General features: G+C 53.9%; 7 protein-coding genes and 1 non-coding gene across 8 annotated transcripts; 7 read left to right on the top strand and 1 right to left on the bottom strand.

Moving 5' to 3' along the window:
* Positions 1-343: 343 nt before the first annotated feature.
* On the top strand, positions 344-3,550 carry J4E86_002231 (uncharacterized protein; the record flags this gene model as incomplete). Its single annotated transcript, XM_051442791.1, has 1 exon — positions 344-3,550. One exon carries the CDS (start codon positions 344-346, stop codon positions 3,548-3,550), a length of 3,207 nt encoding a protein of 1,068 aa, XP_051306379.1.
* A 901-nt stretch (positions 3,551-4,451) lies between these two features.
* Positions 4,452-5,843, top strand: J4E86_002230 (uncharacterized protein; the record flags this gene model as incomplete). The annotated part of the gene is made up of 2 exons (XM_051442790.1): positions 4,452-5,276; positions 5,325-5,843. The coding sequence occupies 2 exons, from the start codon at positions 4,452-4,454 to the stop codon at positions 5,841-5,843; spliced, it is 1,344 nt and encodes a 447-aa protein (XP_051306378.1).
* A 321-nt stretch (positions 5,844-6,164) lies between these two features.
* J4E86_002229 lies at positions 6,165-6,250 on the top strand. The gene has a single exon. It is a non-coding gene; the product is annotated as a tRNA-Tyr (tRNA).
* Positions 6,251-6,914: 664 nt separating this feature from the next.
* On the top strand, positions 6,915-8,077 carry J4E86_002228 (uncharacterized protein; the record flags this gene model as incomplete). The annotated part of the gene is made up of 2 exons (XM_051442789.1): positions 6,915-7,419; positions 7,473-8,077. The coding sequence occupies 2 exons, from the start codon at positions 6,915-6,917 to the stop codon at positions 8,075-8,077; spliced, it is 1,110 nt and encodes a 369-aa protein (XP_051306377.1).
* A 2,105-nt stretch (positions 8,078-10,182) lies between these two features.
* J4E86_002227 (uncharacterized protein) lies at positions 10,183-11,377 on the top strand (the record flags this gene model as incomplete). Its single annotated transcript, XM_051442788.1, has 2 exons — positions 10,183-10,547; positions 10,645-11,377. 2 exons carry the CDS (start codon positions 10,183-10,185, stop codon positions 11,375-11,377), a joined length of 1,098 nt encoding a protein of 365 aa, XP_051306376.1.
* Positions 11,378-12,267: 890 nt separating this feature from the next.
* CDC48 (AAA ATPase cdc48) lies at positions 12,268-14,928 on the top strand (the record flags this gene model as incomplete). Its single annotated transcript, XM_051442787.1, has 5 exons — positions 12,268-12,314; positions 12,369-12,396; positions 12,448-12,503; positions 12,550-12,799; positions 12,850-14,928. 5 exons carry the CDS (start codon positions 12,268-12,270, stop codon positions 14,926-14,928), a joined length of 2,460 nt encoding a protein of 819 aa, XP_051306375.1.
* Positions 14,929-15,507: 579 nt separating this feature from the next.
* J4E86_002225 (uncharacterized protein) lies at positions 15,508-15,942 on the bottom strand (the record flags this gene model as incomplete). Its single annotated transcript, XM_051442786.1, has 1 exon — positions 15,508-15,942. One exon carries the CDS (start codon positions 15,940-15,942, stop codon positions 15,508-15,510), a length of 435 nt encoding a protein of 144 aa, XP_051306374.1.
* Positions 15,943-17,132: 1,190 nt separating this feature from the next.
* J4E86_002224 (uncharacterized protein) lies at positions 17,133-18,804 on the top strand (the record flags this gene model as incomplete). Its single annotated transcript, XM_051442785.1, has 4 exons — positions 17,133-17,400; positions 17,454-17,615; positions 17,666-17,950; positions 18,092-18,804. 4 exons carry the CDS (start codon positions 17,133-17,135, stop codon positions 18,802-18,804), a joined length of 1,428 nt encoding a protein of 475 aa, XP_051306373.1.
* Between the last annotated feature and the right edge of the window lie 906 nt (positions 18,805-19,710).

The following is a 19,710-nucleotide window of genomic DNA, read 5'->3' as shown; positions in this document are numbered from 1 at the left end:
CATTCGGCTTGGGTTTTCTTGTTCATCCCATAACATGACTAACTCGTCGCCAACAGACCTTTAACCATAGACCCTCGTTCGCCAAACACGGCTGTGAAGGACCGGCGTCTGGGCGGATCCCCATATACATGCATTCGGTCTCGCTACCATCTTTCTCTTCCTTTGGCCGACTCCCACGACAGCGCGGCCCCAGTGCCAACTTCCTCCCTACATAACCCTCTCTCGCCCGCGAGACCCTCGCTCGCCTACCCTCCAACCCATCGAGCGCGTCGAACCGTCTTCGCGCATACACATACACACTTCGTATAAGCCTGAGGGACAGTGAGAGGAACAAACCGTCGCAATGGCGTGGGACCATCTCTCCATCACCAAGCCGCATCTGGTTTACCTGATCCTTGGAGGCTTCACCAGTCTGTTCATGCTGTGTTCTTCCGTGATCAAAGAGCGTCTGTACATTGGTGAAGCCACGGTCGCGACGATCTGTGGTATCATATTCGGCCCACACGCCGCCAACCTGATAGACCCGTCGACTTGGGGCAATGTTGACTTGATCACTCTGGAGTTCTCGCGCATCGTCCTTGTCGTGCAATGTTTCGCCGTCGGTGTCGAGTTGCCTCGCGCGTACATGGAGAAACATTGGAAGTCTATCGTAGCACTACTGCTCCCCGTCATGACCTTTGGCTGGCTAGTGACTAGCCTATTCATCTGGGGCTTGTTCAACTCCCACCTCAACTGGCTTGACAGTCTATGTATTGCAGCTTGCGTTACCGCCACCGACCCTGTCTTGGCATCGTCTGTCGTTGGTAAAGGCAAGTTCGCCAAGCGAGTACCCAAGCATCTTCGAGACTTGCTGTCCTGTGAATCTGGCTGCAACGATGGCATGGCTTTTCCCTTCGTGTACTTGGCCATTTACTTGCTCCACTACCGGCCAGACGCTAACCAGGTAGCCTTTCACTGGTTCTGCTACACTATTCTCTACGAGTGTGTCTTCGGTGCCTTCTACGGAGTCATGGTCGGATACATTGCGCGTCGCGCGATTCGATGGGCCCACGAGAAGGACCTTATCGATCGAGAGAGTTTCCTCGTGTTCTACTTCGTCCTGGCCTTGTTTTGCGCTGGTTCCGGTGCCCTGCTTGGTATGGACGATCTGCTTGTGGGCTTCGCCTGCGGTGTAGGTTTCTCCAACGACGGATGGTTCCTTGAGAAGACAGAAGAATCTCACGTCTCCAACGTTATTGATCTGCTGATCAACTTGGCCTTCTTCGTCTACTTCGGATCCATCATTCCCTGGCAACTGTTTAACGAGCCAAGCATCGGGCTTTCGCCATGGCGTTTGGTGGTGCTTGGTATACTGGTACTTTTCTTCCGCCGTATACCAATCATGTTGGCACTCAAACCAGTCATTCCCGATATCAAGACCTGGCGCGAAGCTTCTTTCGCTGGTCATTTCGGACCCATTGGTGTCGGCGGTCTGTTTGTCGCAATCCTTGCAAGGGCCGAACTCGAGACCGATACCACGAGCCCGCTGGCCGAGTTGCCAAAGCCAGGAGAGGAAGGATCCGACCACTTAAACATCATTGAGATGATATGGCCAATCACATGTTTCTTGGTCATTGTCAGTATCATTGTCCACGGAAGTTCCATCGCCGTTTTCACCCTTGGAAAGCGCATCAACACTTTGACAATTTCGATGTCCTATACTCAGGCCAACGAGAATGGACCCGGCTGGATGGACCGCCTTCCCCGTATTCAATCACGCTCCAGATCCTCCATGGCTCGCCGCCCCTCTGAATCGTCATTGGATGAAAAGTCGGAACTCGCAGCGGTGGGTTTCGGTAACAGCTTCCTGCGCCGTCAAAAGGAAGAAGACAGCAATTCTGTGAAGCCTACGAGCCGAGGAAGGCGTTGGGATGCTGGTCGAGGTCCAGGTGGACCAATTTCGCAGTCAGCTATTGCCCCCAGTAAACGCGACGAAGAGAAGGCGGAAGCGATACCCCCCGAGGAAGACACCGATACCTTTGCTGACACGATGGCTATCTCTAGCGACAGTTCGTCAAGCGAGAAAGGAAAGATGAAGAGGCGGATACCAGAGGAGGAGATCTACCAGGAGGGCCATGAAACCGTCTTTGAAGACAAAGAAGGGAACGTTCTCGGCGTAAGAGACAGTCATGGCGAGCACGGCATGGAGAGACAAAGGCACGATAGTGAGAGGGCACAAGAGCTCATGCGTCAAAAGCATGTTCAGGGTGGCGTGTCACAAGACGAGCACGGCGGTGCCCTTGAAGAAGCACCTAGCCGGATTGAGAACGCCATTGAACACCCTCACAAAACTTGGCGCAATCGAATGCAAAGCTACACAGGCCATGGTCACAAGGACAAGGCTGCGGAACCTCCAAAGGCGGAGAAGTCGGCACAAAAGTCCGGAAAGCATGGCCCCGCTCTTGCTTACCAATATGGTAATACCATTATTGTCGAAGACGAGGATGGTGAGGTCTTGAAGAAGTATGACATTCCAGCTGCCCCGAAGAAAGGAAAGGATGGTCGTCCTGCAAACCCTCGCGGTCAGTCCATGGTGGAAACGTCAAGCCGTGCTGTACAGAGTCTGAAGCGGATGGGAACTCACATGGGCGTGCCCGCGGGGCAACAAGCTGGAGCATCCGGCACTCAAGCCGCAAATAACAAAAAGAAGCAGAAGGCAGCGGAATTGGCGGCGAAAGAGCAGGAAGATGATGACCTACTTCGCTTCACCGTGACAGCTGGTGGTCGTCGCATGAGCAAGCTTGAGTTTATTCAGCAAATGTCGCAAATGAACCCCAAAGACAGGGCGAAGTTTGTGCAAGCTAGCGATGTTCCTGAAGCAGTCAAGGATGCCGCCCATCAGGACGCCAAAGATCACACTGCAGAACAGCGCCGTCGGGCAGCTTCCGTGCAAGCCAACGTTCCCCCGGTTGTCGGTGAAGAGGGAGAGGCAGAACTTCACAAGATCGAGTCGCCAGCAGCCAGGGAGGAGGGTCACGCACGTGGCCCCGAAGGGTTGACGCTGGTGGACAGTAACGACGAGCATGTACCATTCCACTCTGTACGCCAGGATCTCGAGGACCGACCTAATGATCAGGGTGGCGAGACCGCGGCACAGCGCCGACGTCGCCTAGCTGCAGAGAATATTCCGGCTGAGACTTCAGGCGGTTCCGCTATCCCACCATCACATGAGCCTGAAGAAGGGTTTGAAGGCGAAACAGCAGCGGAGCGAAGGCGTCGTCTGGGCGCTCTCGGTGTCGGCAAAGACGATACTCCCGAGTCTGACTCCGAAGATGAGGAGACTGGTGACCCAATGGAGACTGGCCGTGGTACACACTCACGTGCCGCTGAGCCTAGCCAGAAGACACTGTCACCTACGCCTCGCACCCCCGGTATTCGCTTCGCGGACCAGCCCAGAGTACCGACAAAGGACGAGCGTGCCGCCGAGGATGCGCGCGTAAAGGAGGAAGACCAGAAGGAGAAGGACGGGAAGAAGAAGAGTGGGCTCAGCAAGCTCATTGGACGAAAATAGGATGTTGATATTATCATGTTTCTTTGGATCGAATGTTTAATTGGGGGGTTGATGGATTTGTGCTTGCATAGCGCCGCGGGCTTTAGATGAACTGTTCTAGACGACATAAATGAGCCGCGATGTTGATATGGAGAGTTGACGTAACACGTCCGTCTGAGGGACGCAGTATGTCTCGAAATAAAACGCATTTATCTACAAATTCAGCATCAGAGCTCCTCCATACGCGCGTGTGTTGGTATACTGTGTCACTAACCCAATGCCATTGATTCCTGCATCTGTGATATGTTTCCCCGTCGAGTTCTCACCCTTCATCACAGTCGCAGTTCAGATTAGACTATCACTAATCATCATGATAGGGTCCACAATGCTCGTATTCATTTTCGTTCAGACTCACGCGTGATGCGGGGCGCTGCCTGTAAGCGGCAGCAGCTTGCCTCGGCGACCCAGGTCTAGATCTGGAAGAAATCTTATCAGATTGATAAGATGATCTGATTAGCGCTGGCGGTCTCAATGATCGTTCCACTGGCGATGCAGCGGCTACAACATCGTGCCTTGATGGTACATGTTTACGGACGCGACTCCGAGCTCGCTCTTGCCCTAGGCTCTCTTCGCGCGACTGCCCGTCTGGTTCGTGCCAATCAAAAGCTGCATCCTCCGCCGTCTACAATGGTTTTGGCTAGCCAGTTCCCATGAGCAAAAGATGCAGAGCATAGCATGATGAGAAAATACTAGTATATGGTCGACGTACCGGGGTTCCTCTGTCCCGATGACGGAGACAGCTCCTACTCGGGTCCCGGCGAGAGTTGACATATAGCGGCCATAGTTGTGCCATAAACGAAGGGCACAGCTTCCCCTACTCCAGGCCTTCAAGTGCTCCAAGTCTAACTCAGACGACGTCGACATGGGTTCTATCCAACAGCATGAGATCGCAACACTCAACAGCCTCGCGGCCCAAATCAGCGAGCTAGCTGCTAAGATCACGAAGCAGCTGGAGGCGGAGAAAGTGACACCCATCACTCTTGCGGCCGACAGTCCGATCAAGTACGAGAAACTTCCTGGGGATGTCTTCATGACCCGACAACTCCTCGAGGATGCATTGAAGGACATGTGGATTCTGAGTCAAGGACCGAGCGAGAGTGTGTTCAACTACGTGCACATGGCCGTCCCAGACACGGCGTGCTTGAACATTCTGAATCAGTTCGACTTCTGGGGCGCAGTGCCGGTGGATGGCGAGGCGACGTTCGAAGAGATAGCGAGATACACCAAGCTCCCTCTAGAGGTTGTGAGCCGTGTCATCGACCATGCGGTTACGATGCGTTTCTTCGCCAAAGATTCGCCTGCAGCAACCTCGGTCAAACACACTTCACGGTCTGCTGCCCTGGCTAAGGACCCTGGTCTATCTGCGCTGGTGCAGACGGTGTTGGATGAAACGGGTCCACCTATGCTCTTGCTTCCTGAGGCTCTGCGTCGCTATTCGCAAGGAAAGGCAGAGCCGAGTAAAGACATCAAGGAGACCGCTTTCAGACTCTGTCACTCTGGCGGTGCGTGGGGTGACTATGATAACAGCTGGGATTTCATTGAGAACGATGGCGAAGGTGAAAAGAAGGGATGGCGGCAGAGGAACTTTGTCAAGTTCATGGCGTACATCAAGGACCTTTTCCACACCGAGAACATCATACTCAATGCTGTTGATTGGGAGGCTGCCGGTGAAGCCACAGTTGTTGATGTGAGTATCTGCTGATCTCAGCTCTTTCCTGTGACTAACAACGATCAGCTTGCCGGTTCCGCTGGCCACGACGACGCCGTCCTCGCAGCCAAATTCCCGAAGCTCAAAATCGTCGTCGAAGACCTTCCAGAAGTCGCTCCAGTATTCGAGAAAGAGTTCCCATCGGAGCTCAAATCCCGCGTCTCCTTCCGCACACACAACATGTTCGATCCACAGCCCGTAGAAGCAGACATCTACATACTCAAGTGGATTCTCCACGACTGGCCAGATGTCGAGTCAGTAAAGATACTGCAAGCGCTTCGGCCTGCACTCAAACCTAGTGCGCGCGTCATCTTCATCGACTACGTAGGCAAGCAGGGACCGAGCGAGGAGGAATTGCCGAGGAGTATACAGGGCTTTGGTACAGCTACTGATCTTAGGATGATGGCGTTGTTCAATGCGAAGGAGAGGCCGGTGGAGGCGTGGAAAGATATCTTCAAGCAGGCTGATGAGAGGTTTGATGTGGTCAGAGTGGAAGCAGACCCGCTGAGCTTCATGTGCGTGCTTGAAGCGGTGTGGCGGGGCTAGGAGTGATAGTTCAAGTGGTGTATTCTAGCGATTGTTTGGCGGTTATAGGGGAAGGCATGGTTTGTAGATAATGATATCGAACTCCACTCAGGTATACCTAGGTAGATGTTAGGTGTCTCCGAATCGGTTCGTGTCGTGTTCTTCGCTTTGAGTTCCGAGGTCAGCAATCGGCGAGTTGGGAACACGAACCGCTTCGACCCCACTCTTGCATATCAGCGCGCCACAACCCGAAGTCCGTGAGCTTAGCCACGCACACGCCATAATATATGACAAATTTGGCAAAATTTCCATCCAGCAAGCACGACTTCGCTTTGAAGTATTCTCCCCGTAGCTCAGTTGGTTTAGAGCGTCTGACTGTAATATCTGCTGTTATCAGAAGGTCCCTTGTTCGACTCATGGTGGGGAGACAACTCTCTTTTTGCTACATTTTTGCTCTTCCATTTTGCTCCCACTGATTCGAGACGAAACATCCTCCGAAACAAGTAATCTATGTGGGAAGCCCGCGGTGTCTGTAGCTCCGACGTAGCGACGGTTGCGGACAAGGCATCCTGTACTATTGCTGCAAGATGCCTTCATATTTGTCGGCAGACTTGACCCTTTGCGGGCAACTTTGCCACACCTGTGTTTTTGACCTCTCTAGCAGCCGTCAGGTAGATTATTGCGATGGAGATATTTCCAGCGATTGTGGGGATTCCTAATTGACGGGCTCGAGGCTGGCCAATGGGTGGTGCTTTTGCTGGCCTTCGAGCTTGAACGATTAGCATCGACATTGCGAAAGGACTCCTTCCGATTCTACCAAAGACGGTATGACTCGACTAATTGTCTATGGGATGTTCGGTAGGATTCCAGTGTGTTGGGTATAGATATGCTCGCCAAAAGTAAGTACGGCGAGGTCATTCCGGTCCGACTAGTCCTCCAGCAACTCTAATACATCATCAGTTCTATTCATCTCTGTCGGTGCATTCGTCCTACTTGCTTGCTATGGCATCTCCGCTCTCTACCGTCGCCTTCTGCATATCTTTCCTCATTGGTGTGCAAATTGCACGGGCGCAAACTCCGAAACTCTTGTCAATGCCTATCAAGCATATCGACAATGCCGGTTCATTCGTTCCTCTCATCTCGATAGGAGTCGGTACGCCGCCGCAGTCGATAACAGCAGTTTTGGATACGGGAAGCAGCGATCTCATCATCCCAAGGACTGGCAGTCGTATATGTCAAGACCAACAGCAACAATGCTCCGGCACTCTTTTCGTCACTGGCTCATTCAACACAGACGAAGATAGTAGCCTTAGAGATGTCGGTGTAGAACTAAACACCGATTTCGCTAATGGTGCTGCGTTCCGAGGGCGATTCGTTTCTACCGCATTGACACTTGGGAGGCAGACGATATCTAATGCGCAGCTGGGAGCTATCGAACAAGGTTCCCTACCAGCCGACACTCCACTGTTCCCTATCTTAGGTATCGGACCTGTTGAGAATGAAGTCGTCCGGCCGACTTATCAGAACACGCCCGCCAAACTCAGAGATGCTGGTGCGACCGACGCCAATGTGTATGGTGTTTTCATGAATGACTTCCGTGAGTCGCGGCATCTACTTTACCGTGTATCCCACTGACAAAACTTTCGACAGGTAACCCAGAAGGCTCCATTGTGTTTAGCGGCGTTGACACGGCTAAATTCCAAGGTCAACTCCAAGATGCAGGTTCGTTCTTGCTGAACAACAATGGAGTCGCATCGAAATTTGTAATCAACTGGAGCTCCATGCAGCTAGTGGGCGGTGACTCATCTCTCTCCGGCTCCAATGTCGACCTGGCACCACGAGGCGGTCTACCCCCAGTGTTAATCGATACCGGAAACCCAGCACTGAACATTCCCTCGGCCTCACTCCGCGCTATAGCTATGGCTGTAGGTACGACCTTCGATGAGCAGGCGGGTCAGCTGGGTAGTGTGTCATGCGATCTAGGCTCTCGCGGAGAGAGCCTTTCATTCGGTTTCAACAATAACCGAGCGAAAGTCAGTACTCCTTTGGCTGCAATGCTGGTACGCGACTCGTCCTCAAGCGGCACCCGGTGCTATCTACCGATGTTTCCTTCGGATGGAGACGATTTCGCGAGCCTGGGTGCCCCATTCATGCAAGGGGCGTATATCGTTTTCGACCTGGACCAGAAGAGGATGTTGATGGCAGAGGCGAAGATGAATGCCACTGGCTCGAACCTACAGACTTTAGAAATGTAGAGGTAGCTTGTTTGAAAAGTAATACCGAACACATGTATTGTTTCTGCAACAGCTCGTGTCGCATTTTTCGTGCAAAGAAGTATACATGACTCTGTTAAGCATTCATTTTTTGAGATTCTCTGATGTGTATGCAGCAAGATGCGACACGAATTCTGACCAGCCCTTATGAAGGTCAAATGCGGATACCCGCGGACGTTGTTAATGTACATCATAGAAGTTGCTGGTATCTGGAAACGTCGAGATGAGTAATAACCTCGTCGTGAAGCTGTTCTTCAACTGTGACAGTTAGAAAGCCACGTTTGAAGCTTGCCAACTGCCCCTTCGCCCAGCTGCTGAGAGCAAGCAGGCGATTCCACGTGCATGAACATACTCGATAATTTCGGGAAATTGGTGCCGCAAGTAGGACAACAGAAGACAAGAGTGCTACCACCTTGCTCGCGAAATACTCGCAGCAAGTCGATGCCCTGTTTGATGGCCTCTCGATCTTCCTTATGTATGAAGAATTTGGCTCCTTGGAAGCATTTCGCGGTCGTGAGCGCCAAGTCGTATGCGTCAATACTGGAAGAACAGGCACCAGACTCAAGGTGGATGATCATTCCTCCGTAGGTGGTGAAATTGCGTGTGCAAGCGAGGCACTCGTAGGCAGGTTTACGATGCGTCAGCTCGTGCTGTAATACGCAATCAGCCTTGGTTGCGTCTCAACAGCTGGCATCGACTTACATGTATTAGGTTCGAGGATGTGTCGAAGTGCCGCTCGCATATCTTGCAGACATTGAATGCTTCAACATGCTTCTGAAAAAGCCAAGCAGTTTCCCAGATTCCATCGCACCCGTCACAGACGTAAGCACATTTACGTTTGCGGCAATGATGCTTCAGCTCTGTCCAGTTGGAAAACTGGTGATCACATTTCTGACAGAAGTTGTGTGTGATCTGTTCGTGTGATCGCAACTCTGCCAATGAAAGAAATACAGAGTCGCATTGGTGACACCCGACCCGTAGGCTTGACAGAACTTGTTAGCTCGCATTGTGGTATATTTGATGTCGGAACAGAAAATTTCATACCTAACGTAACCCGAAAGCATGTACGTCTGACGATACATGCCAGGCAGGTGCGACGATGGCCCTAGGAGGGACATTGCTCCCTCATCCGGCAACCAAGCAACGAACGCGACGTTGCCGGTCAGAAAGTAAACCCGTGAAAGCAACGTCAGCAATACCGACACACTCTACAAAAGCAGGTCTTCGGTGTCGCTTCGGGATGTAATGAAACGCGTGTGCAGTGACAGCGAGAGCAGCACATTCACAGGTGCAACTACCACGGTGCGGAGCAGAACACCGCGTTGCAGCGATGAGCTCCATCAGGGCTCGAGTGCGAAGACCACGAACAGGCCCGTGGAGTGCTCCTATCTGCCCGCGCCTCCGCACTTGGGCAGTCCGGAAGCCGCAATTTGCTCTAGACCTAGTTCAGCTAGCATCAATCATCCCTTCCAGATTGCTCAAGGGCTTCCGGCTTCAGTCTGTAAACCCTCCATCACGCAATCGTGGTAACCAGAAACCCGTTAGCACAACATTCGTGGACGAAGAGAACTTATTCCTAACGTTATCGCGATGGTGTGAGTAATCGAGTTTGACGTAACGAAGTTCGGACCGTCGCCGAGGAACCGGCCGTTGTGGCCTGTGCAAGCCGTATAATCAGCAAATCTCGACGAAGATACAGGCGATTGTGAAGAATGAAAAGTCTAGCCTGGAAATATGATGACTCTAAGCTGCGGTTGTTTGTATAAGTGAAGTGTGATCTCCTCTTCTCTGATTCCAATCTCTCATGGTCAATCACCCGTGGTCTCTTCCAACCCCAACCCTCCAGTCAGATCTCATCAGAATGTCAACACCATGTGCGATACAACGTGAGGCTCGTCTACGGCCAGGAGAAACATTTCGCGGCAAGGACCAATTTGCAGATGCTCAAGTGCTGCCCAAGTGGCTGATACCTGCCGACCGTCGGGGCTGGCGACGCGTTGTCCAAAACTTCACTCCATCATGGGTATGAGAATCCCCTCGCAGCTTTAGCGGAATACAAAACTGACCAAGCCTAGTTCGCCGTCACAATGGGTACAGGCATCGTCGCGATCTTGCTCAATGCCTTCTCTGAGCTCTACCCTCGTTACCATGGCTCGCTGAGAACCCTCAGTATCGCGTTTTTCGCTCTCAACGTTCTCATATTCTCCATCATTCTCTTGATATCCATCCTTCGATACGCACTGTACCCCGCGACATGGACGCTGATGCTTCGGCATCCGGTGCAATCGCTCTTTCTCGGCACGATACCCATGGGATTTGCTACCATCGTCAACATGTTCGCTACTGTTTGCGTACCAGCTTGGGGTGGCTCGACACCGTATATTGTGTGGGGCATGTGGTGGGTCGATGTTGCACTGAGCGTGGCCTGCTGCCTCTGGCTACCTTTCCAAATGTAAGTTGATCCATGTTTGCTTTCGGTCGTAACAGTCTGGCACTATATATTCAGAGTGACAAAAACGAAGTAACATCGCCAGCTGACATCACAGCAGGATGACGAAACACCAAAACCGCCACGATATGATGACAGCAGCCTGGCTCCTCCCGATCGTAGCCTGCATCGTTGCAGCAGCTTCCGGTGGCGTTGTCGCGTCAGTGCTACCTGAACCAAACCACGCCCTAATCACCATAGTTACCAGCTATGTGCTGTGGGGTATGGGCGTGCCACTAGCACTCGTGGTTATGGTGATGTACTTCCACCGTCTCGCCATTCATAATCTTCCATCTCAGGAAGTAATCGTCAGTGTCTTCCTGCCTCTTGGACCTATGGGACAGGGCGGATACGCCGCTTTGAAACTCGGAATCCAAGCTTCAAAGACCTTTCCAGAGACGAACACGTTGCATCCAATGGCCGGCGAAGTTCTCTACGTACTAGGCTGGATGACCGCCATCACGCTATGGGGCTTTGGCTTGGTATGGCTATTCTTCGCTGTCGCGTCAATCAGTCGGAGCAAGTTCCCTTTCAATATGGGTTGGTGGGGCTTTACCTTTCCCATTGGCGTCTTTACAATGTCTACCATTACCATCGGACAGGAACTGCCATCCGCATTCTTCAGGATTCTGGGTACTGTACTTGGTGCCAGTGTCATACTTTTGTGGCTACTAGTCGCTGTCGGTACTGTGAAGAACATCGTGTATGGCAATATGTTCCAAGCGCCGTGCTTGCGCGAGATGGAGAAGAAAGCGTGTGCAGCGTCTGCTGGAATGCAACAGCAGGACGTGTGAAGATGTCTAGTGCAAGAAGTTAGTATATCCTGATACAGATCTACATCGCTCCGAAGCTGTTCACTTAGAAGAACGTGACCAAGATAGATCGAGTTCGTCGTGGTGTAAGTCTGTCAAGCTGTGAAGTTTCGCACTATCCGGTGCTGCAACGTGATCATGAGGCCAGGGACCATAAAGCAGTCAGCAGCCTGAAAGACTAGAATATGCAGGCGAACCATGAACAATCTGAAAACATCCAGAAGTATCGTGATGTGAAACAGCAAGGGTTCTTTCCTTATATGTGTGCCAGAGAGTAACTGCCATAGCTACCCATGGTACGCATAGGATTTGGCAAGCGTTGAACGGGTACCAGTACTGCTATGGTCTACGTGTACCTGACGGACATGTAGGTTTACTTATCGCGCGCACTGACGAAGGACCGATATGGAGACTTTCTTGGCGTTTTGGTGGCGCGAATGAGGCTGCAGCAGGCTCCAGTCGGACGCGTAACAACGCCAGTCTCACTCTGGAGATGCGCAGAGTAGCACAATGCGGGCCTGATTGGCCCGCATGGGGCCTTTCCGAGGGAGGCGGGAAGCAATTGACGGTGAAAGGGACACAGTGTTTCCAGTAGGCCGGCTTGTCTAAGCGTTTCCAGCAACTTCCAATGTTGCGGCGGCGGAAGGAGCACGGACCCTAAGGCAACATCAAGCTAGCTCGAGCAGTGAGATCACCGACACTGTTCAAGCTCCAACTTACTTAAACCACCACGCCCCAAACACCAAAGACCCATCACCTCCATCTTACCCCCCACCCCACCCACAACCCATCCCACCGCGCTGCAAATCCCGGCGTCCCTCTTTGCACCGGAAAAGTACAGTCGCAGCATTCCATAGAGACACATCAGCAAGATGTCCGCTGAACCAGACCACTCCAAGCCGAAGGTGGATCTTTCCAAGTACGTGCATTGCCACCAGCCGCCTGTCTGCAACCGCGACTAACAAGACTCCAGGAACCCCGATGGCGCTGAGCCCAAGGATGTAGGCACTGCCAAACACCCGTCTGAGACCGCCTTTACTGATCCGCCACAGAACGACGAGACCGCAACTGCCATCCTCAAGAAGAAGAAGAAGCCAAACTCGCTGATGTAAGTCGCCACGAAGCGACACAAAGAAGCCATACTGACTTTGCAGTGTCACCGACGCCGTCAACGATGACAACTCGATTATCGCCCTCTCAAACAACACCATGGAGACGCTCCAGCTCTTCCGTGGTGACACAGTCCTCGTCAAGGGCAAGAAGCGAAAGGACACAGTTCTTATCGTGCTCGCCGACGACGACCTCGACGATGGCTCTGCGCGGATAAACCGTGTCGTTCGCCACAACCTGCGTGTCAAGCACGGTGATGTTATCACCATCCACCCGTGCCCTGACATCAAATACGTACGTAGCTGCATCTTTGAAGTGCTGGTTCAAAGCTAACTCCATTGCAGGCCAAGCGCATTGCAGTCCTTCCCATCGCCGACACCGTCGAGGGTATCACCGGTTCGCTGTTCGACGTTTTCCTTGCCCCATACTTCCGCGAAGCCTACCGACCGGTTCGTCAAGGCGACACATTCACAGCCCGCGGCGGTATGCGACAAGTGGAGTTCAAGGTCGTCGAGGTCGACCCACCAGAGTTCGGTATCGTCGCACAAGATACGGTCATCCACTGCGAGGGCGAGCCCATCCAGCGCGAGGACGAGGAGGGTAACCTCAACGAGGTTGGCTACGACGACATTGGTGGCTGCCGAAAGCAGATGGCGCAGATCCGAGAGTTGGTCGAGTTGCCACTGAGGCATCCTCAGCTCTTCAAGTCCATCGGTATCAAGCCCCCGCGTGGTATCCTGATGTACGGTCCTCCCGGTACCGGTAAGACATTAATGGCTCGTGCCGTCGCCAACGAGACCGGTGCTTTCTTCTTCCTGATCAACGGTCCCGAGATCATGTCCAAGATGGCCGGAGAGTCAGAGTCAAATCTGCGCAAGGCGTTCGAGGAGGCCGAGAAGAACTCCCCCGCGATCATCTTCATTGATGAAATCGACTCTATCGCGCCCAAGCGTGAGAAGACCAACGGTGAAGTCGAGCGTCGTGTCGTCTCGCAACTGCTCACCCTAATGGACGGTATGAAGGCTCGCTCGAACGTTGTTGTCATGGCCGCCACCAACCGACCCAACTCGATCGACCCCGCTCTCCGCCGTTTCGGACGTTTCGATCGTGAAGTCGACATCGGTATTCCTGACCCTACCGGTCGTCTCGAGATCATGCAGATCCACACCAAGAACATGAAGCTCGGTGACGACGTCGACCTACAGACCATCGCTGCCGAGACTCACGGTTACGTTGGTTCTGATTTGGCTTCGCTCTGCTCTGAGGCTGCCATGCAGCAGATTCGTGAGAAGATGGACCTCATCGATCTCGACGAGGACACCATCGACGCCGAGGTTCTGGACTCACTGGGCGTGACCATGGAGAACTTCCGTTTCGCTCTTGGCGTATCCAACCCATCAGCCCTTCGTGAGGTCGCCGTTGTCGAGGTTCCCAACGTCCGGTGGGAGGACATTGGTGGTCTGGAGGAAGTCAAGCGCGAGCTCATTGAGTCCGTGCAGTACCCAGTCGACCACCCCGATAAGTTCCTCAAGTTCGGTATGTCTCCATCGCGAGGTGTACTGTTCTACGGTCCTCCTGGTACTGGTAAGACGCTTCTTGCCAAGGCTGTTGCCAACGAGTGCGCGGCCAACTTCATCTCCATTAAGGGTCCCGAGCTGCTCTCCATGTGGTTCGGTGAGTCTGAGAGCAACATCCGTGACATCTTCGACAAGGCGCGTGCCGCCGCACCTTGCGTCGTCTTCCTGGACGAGTTGGACTCTATCGCCAAGTCGCGTGGTGGATCTCAAGGAGATGCCGGTGGTGCATCTGACCGTGTCGTCAACCAGCTCCTTACCGAGATGGACGGTATGACATCGAAGAAGAACGTCTTCGTCATCGGTGCCACCAACCGACCGGAACAGCTCGACAATGCTCTGTGCCGTCCTGGTCGTCTTGACACTCTCGTCTACGTTCCTCTGCCCGATCTGGCGTCGCGTGCCAGCATCATCAAGGCTCAGCTTCGCAAGACCCCTGTCGCCGAGGATGTCAACATCGACTTCATCGCCCAGAACACCCACGGATTCTCTGGTGCCGATCTTGGATTCGTCACCCAGCGTGCGGTCAAGCTCGCCATCAAGCAGTCTATTGCGATTGACATCGAGCGCCGCAAGGCTCGCGAGGCTGCCGGTGAGGATGTCGACATGGAAGTAGACGAGGAGGACCCAGTACCTGTGCTGACCAAGGCTCACTTCGAGGAGGCCATGCGCTCCGCTCGTCGCTCCGTCACCGATGTTGAGATCCGCCGGTACGAGGCCTTTGCACAGTCAATGAAGAACTCTGGTGGATCAAGCTTCTTCCGCTTCCCCGACGCTGAGAACGCAGCGGGTGGCGGTGAGCAGAACACTTTCGGCGCTGGTGGTGAGGACGAGGACCTGTACAACTAGACAGTTGCAGGATCATGACGGATGGGTTTCCCTTTTTCATCATCACACGGCATGAGGGGCGATTGACGTCTCATAGATAGATGGAGGCGCGCGTAATTGCTAGCGCTTTGACAGGATATCAGTAGTATCTTTCACGAACCAATGGCCTCAATGAGAATGCATGTTATCAATGAACTTTTGCTGCGCCTACTATGTCCTTGTATTGATCTGTGTGACTACCTCTGACCTGACTCCCTTTTCCATCACCGTGCACTTTTTACACCAATCATCCATACTCAACGAACGGCCGAGCCTCCAACACGGTTGATTCAACGCTGTCCACTTGGCGCAGCGGTTATGAGGCAATGGGCACAGGCGAGGTCTTTGATCACCCGAGACAGCGGCCGGAACCCATCGGTGCCGTTGAACGATGTCGCCCGCCCCACATTGCAACGGTGTCGGCTGTGCGCTCGATAGTATCGTTCGTTAAGGCCTTTGCTTTGAAGACTTCCCCTTCAACTACACTGACTCGGGCGACACGAGCCTGCATTTTGCTGTGGCATGGAAGGTGGACTCTTTCTCAGATTACAGGAGGGGCGATCACTTGTCGTCTTCGTATGTGATGTCGCACACCTTCTCCAACTCCTTCATGACTGTCTTTGCACCGGCGTCGATTGCGGATTTAGGAATCTTCAAGTTGACTTCCTCTCCATTTTCTCCGTCCCCATTCGTCGTTCCGTTGGTGCCGTTTACGCCATTGGATTGATCCTCCAAACCACGTGTTTGCTCTCTGATCTTCTGCATCGCCAGATTCCGGGCTTCCTCGCAGGTAGTAGCCTGGCCCGAGCGGAACAGATCGGTAATGTAGGCTCTTAGATCGTCTTTGAACCCAGAGGCCCGCAGGGATTCGTCTAGGGTGGATTCAATATTGCGGATGCCATCGCCAGAAAGAAGGGCCGAGTAAATGTTGTTCCGCAGGTCTTGGGAGATGCCGGACTGGGCCTGAGTCGTAGTTACATTGATGGATTGAGACATTGTTCCGAGCTCGTGAGTCGTCAGGTGTGAGATTGTGGTGCAAAAGGAAAAAAGGAGGAGGTTCGTCTAAAGTTGTCAATACCGGGCGAGCTACCTTATAGCGAAGTAGTGGGTGATCCTGTTCGCGTAGACGACGGGGAGCTGGGCGCACGTGGGATTGTGCTCTGAAGCTCGGAGGTAGCCAGATGTCGTAATATGGGATGCAGCGTCTTAAACGACTGGCCGGGGTAGCCGTATTCGGGCAGATGCCGGCAGAGATGGCCCTAGTTCAACGTTGGCGGTGAAGATCGTTAGACGCATGTGCGTGGTTTACCGGGTGCCGTTGCGGGCTCGTGATGCGAACGATAACTTGCAAGATTGCACTTGCCGGATCCGAAAGCGAGCAGGTGCAGCGTGGGCGATGGGGGGAGAGGAGGGGAGATGCCGGGAGCGGCGCCGCGAGAGGGGGCGGCTAGGAGCCTGAAGCAAGAGGGTTCATGTGCAAAGCCGCCCGACGTGGATGGGCAGGCGGTGGTGAGCGCTGAGTGTTTGGTACCTGCATCCTTTATCGCAATATTGGCTCCCAGCTGGTATGGGAAGCTCGGACCCAGAGGGCTCTATCCCGCTTTGGCTTGGGTGGCCCTGCTAGCCGCCTGTCGACGGTATTGGTATTGGCATCCAGAAGCAGGCGAGCCAGTCTACTAAGGCGTCGTGAGCAGAGCGCTCCTCCTCCTGCTGTGCACTGCCTCGTCGTCTCGCTGCTCTCCATAGTCATCCTGGCCGCCTTCTTTCTACCTCAGGCAAAGGCATAGGGCGACTGCAGGGACCATCGCAGCCCCCGAGGATACGCGCTTCCCCATCAGGCGTCGACGACAAAGCGCTTAGGGACCGGCACGCCTGGCCGCCTGCGAAGACCTTCACCCTCCCCGCCCTGCACTCTTGCGTGCCACGGCTAGCAGTGTATCTGAGACTGCGCCCAGGATAGCCCGACCTGCTCCCGCTGGAGACGAAACACGCCGGCTCAATCTCGCTTCGTCTCAGACAGGGTGCCCTATCGACGACACTGGACCGCCCGGCCTGCGCGACATCGCCATCGATAACACAGACGTCGTCCCCTCGACGAGCTTGCTGCGAGGGCTTGGCAGCATCACCTCCCTCCGCCCTCTGCCAACCCTGCGACTCCCGACGAGGCCGTCGACGTCACGCCCACCATGGCCTACACGACCAAGTACCATGAGGACTCGGACGCCGATGACGAGTTTGAGCGCCAGGGCATCTCTAGCCCGACCCTACCCGCCGAGTACGAGAGCTCCCCCACGAGCTCCGGCCCGCTGAGCACTGAACACACGCCCACCACCTTCACCCATTCGCGCGACAGCAAGAGCAGCCCGACGGGGCACATAATGGAGTGGAACGAGGACCAGACGGCCGACTTCATCGCCGACCTGGGCCTGGAGCAGTACTCGGATACCTTTGCTAGTACGTCGCACCGCGCGCACCATTAGCATTGTTTGCTAACCCATTGTTTGTAGACGAGGGCATCACCGGCGACGTGCTCGCCGCCCTTCAGCATGCCGAGCTGAAGGAGCTGGGCGTCGGCAGCGTAGGCCACCGCCTGACAATCCTCAAGGCCGTCTACGAGATCAAGGTGCGGCAGAACGTGCCCATGGACCCCGACGACTACGTCCCGCTATGTGAGTCCATTGCCTTTGCCATGGCGTTGCACGTCTAACCACCACCTCAGCCGCGGATACGTCGGCACAGGAAGCGCCGCCAACCCAAGACGACTTCGCCAAGGTCATTCGCGTAGTCCAGGCGCGCGACGAGCGCATACACACGGCCGAATCGGAGCTGCGACATCTCCGAGAAGACCTCAGCAGGGTCATGGACGAGAACAAGCGGCTACGAGAGGAGATCCTGCCACTCGTGCGCATGCTCAAGGACAACCAACCCCTGCCTACGCCCCACGAGCACTCCGTCACATCGCCACCTGCAACTCAAGAGAGATCTGGTGGCAGCAGTCTTTCGCGTAAGTTCTCTACCAAGAAGCTTTTCCTTGGATCCGCGCCAAAGAACCCCTCTCCAACAATCCAAGAACATCGCGCTCTTGTCGATCATTCTTCTTTGGACCCCTCCGCAGCAGCCGTCGCAGCCTCCTCACACCTCACAGCATCTCTCGGTGGTGGCCCGCAACTGTCGCCCAACTCCATCGCCCAACCCTCCCCGACATCCCCCGCATACACACAAGGCCAAGGCCGCCAATACAACCGCGAAATACCCCGAAGCGGGCACGATCACGACGGCAGCTCAGGGTGGAGTCAAAACACATGGAACTCAGACACAACTGCTGTATCCGACCGCAATCGCGACCCCCGCGCTACGCCCGCACCACTGTCATCACGACAGATGCGAAACAACGCTGCACCAACACCAACCCCCGACGATCGCGACCCACCGCTCTCTGGCGGCTCAAGTTCAATGAACACGTCCGCATCCAATCCCGCATCCACGCCATCTACGAACCCGCAAGTTGAAATCTTCAAATCGTTCCGAGTCTCAATCGACGATCCGTGCCACAAGGTGCTCCCGGTTGCCCTTAAGAAATATAACATAACGGCAGATTGGCGCCAGTATGCCCTGTATATTGTACACGGTGATCAGGAGCGCTGTCTTGGACTCAACGAGAGGCCGCTGATATTGTTCAAACAACTTGACAAGGAAGGCCGGAAACCCATGTTCATGCTTAGGAAGCATGCAGCACCGCAAGAAGGCCATGTCAGCACTGTGGGCGGAAACGATGTACGGCCCGTCAATCCGCAGACAGAGAGCTTCGGGTGGGGTAACCAGAATAGAGGGACACCCCTACCCGGAGGCGTTCTGTAGAAGACTACGACACTACCAATTAGAAGAGGCGTTGCTGTCTGGAAGAGGATAGCATTGTAAGACTATGGGTATTGTTGAGAACGACCTCCTTCAATACTGCTGTCGAACGATCGTCGCTGTTGTAAACGACATCACCACAGCATACACGGTAGAGGGAGTGTTTTCCAAACACCAGAATTGCGATCAAGAATTACACAAGATGTCATCTTTATACCATCTTGCGTGGCATGATTAGCGAAAGGCGCTCATCCAACGCGATCAGCGTCGACCCAAGCATGGTCGGAGTTTCGGCGTATCTACGGTTCCTGGTACCATTCACATTCACACCTAGGGAAAGGCTGCGATTTTGGGTGTTTTTGAAGCAAATCTGAGGGAAGAAAAAGGAGAAGGATTAAGACGGTGCGGTGGGATACAGATGGGATTTTCCAGAGACGCCCTCGTTGTGCTATTTCATGACGACATCATAGGGGATTTGTGTGCAGCGAGCACCTGGCTGATTCATTTAAAAGCGTCTTCGACGCGTACAGCGAAAGCGTCAATCGTAGTATATTCTACTTTATCTCTCACAATTGCAAACGATGTGTTATTCGCTGTTCATTTCAACTTCACTCTAAATCATTCTCGTGGTGCAGCTCTACTACATGCATGTGTGAAGCACTAGGACTGCAGTCCTGGCCACTAAACTTAGCTCATCTTCTCGGGTTACCTTACACATGCTACTACATACCCTTGGCCCCGTGTGTTGCCTCGAGTCATGGAACACTACGTGTTGGGTGTGATTCCCCGGCCTTGCATACATGATACGCGTCACGATGCAGGTACCGAGAGTATTGTCACATCAATCGCTGCGACCGTGTTTGGTTTTGCTTCGTTGCTATTTTCGCCGCCGGGGGTTTGGAAGAAGGT

Source organism: Alternaria arbusti (genome assembly GCF_024043155.1).
Source record: "Alternaria arbusti strain BMP 1465 chromosome Unknown scaffold_2, whole genome shotgun sequence".
Classification (NCBI taxonomy): domain Eukaryota; kingdom Fungi; phylum Ascomycota; class Dothideomycetes; order Pleosporales; family Pleosporaceae; genus Alternaria; species Alternaria arbusti.
This window is presented reverse-complemented; position numbering and strand designations above follow the sequence as displayed.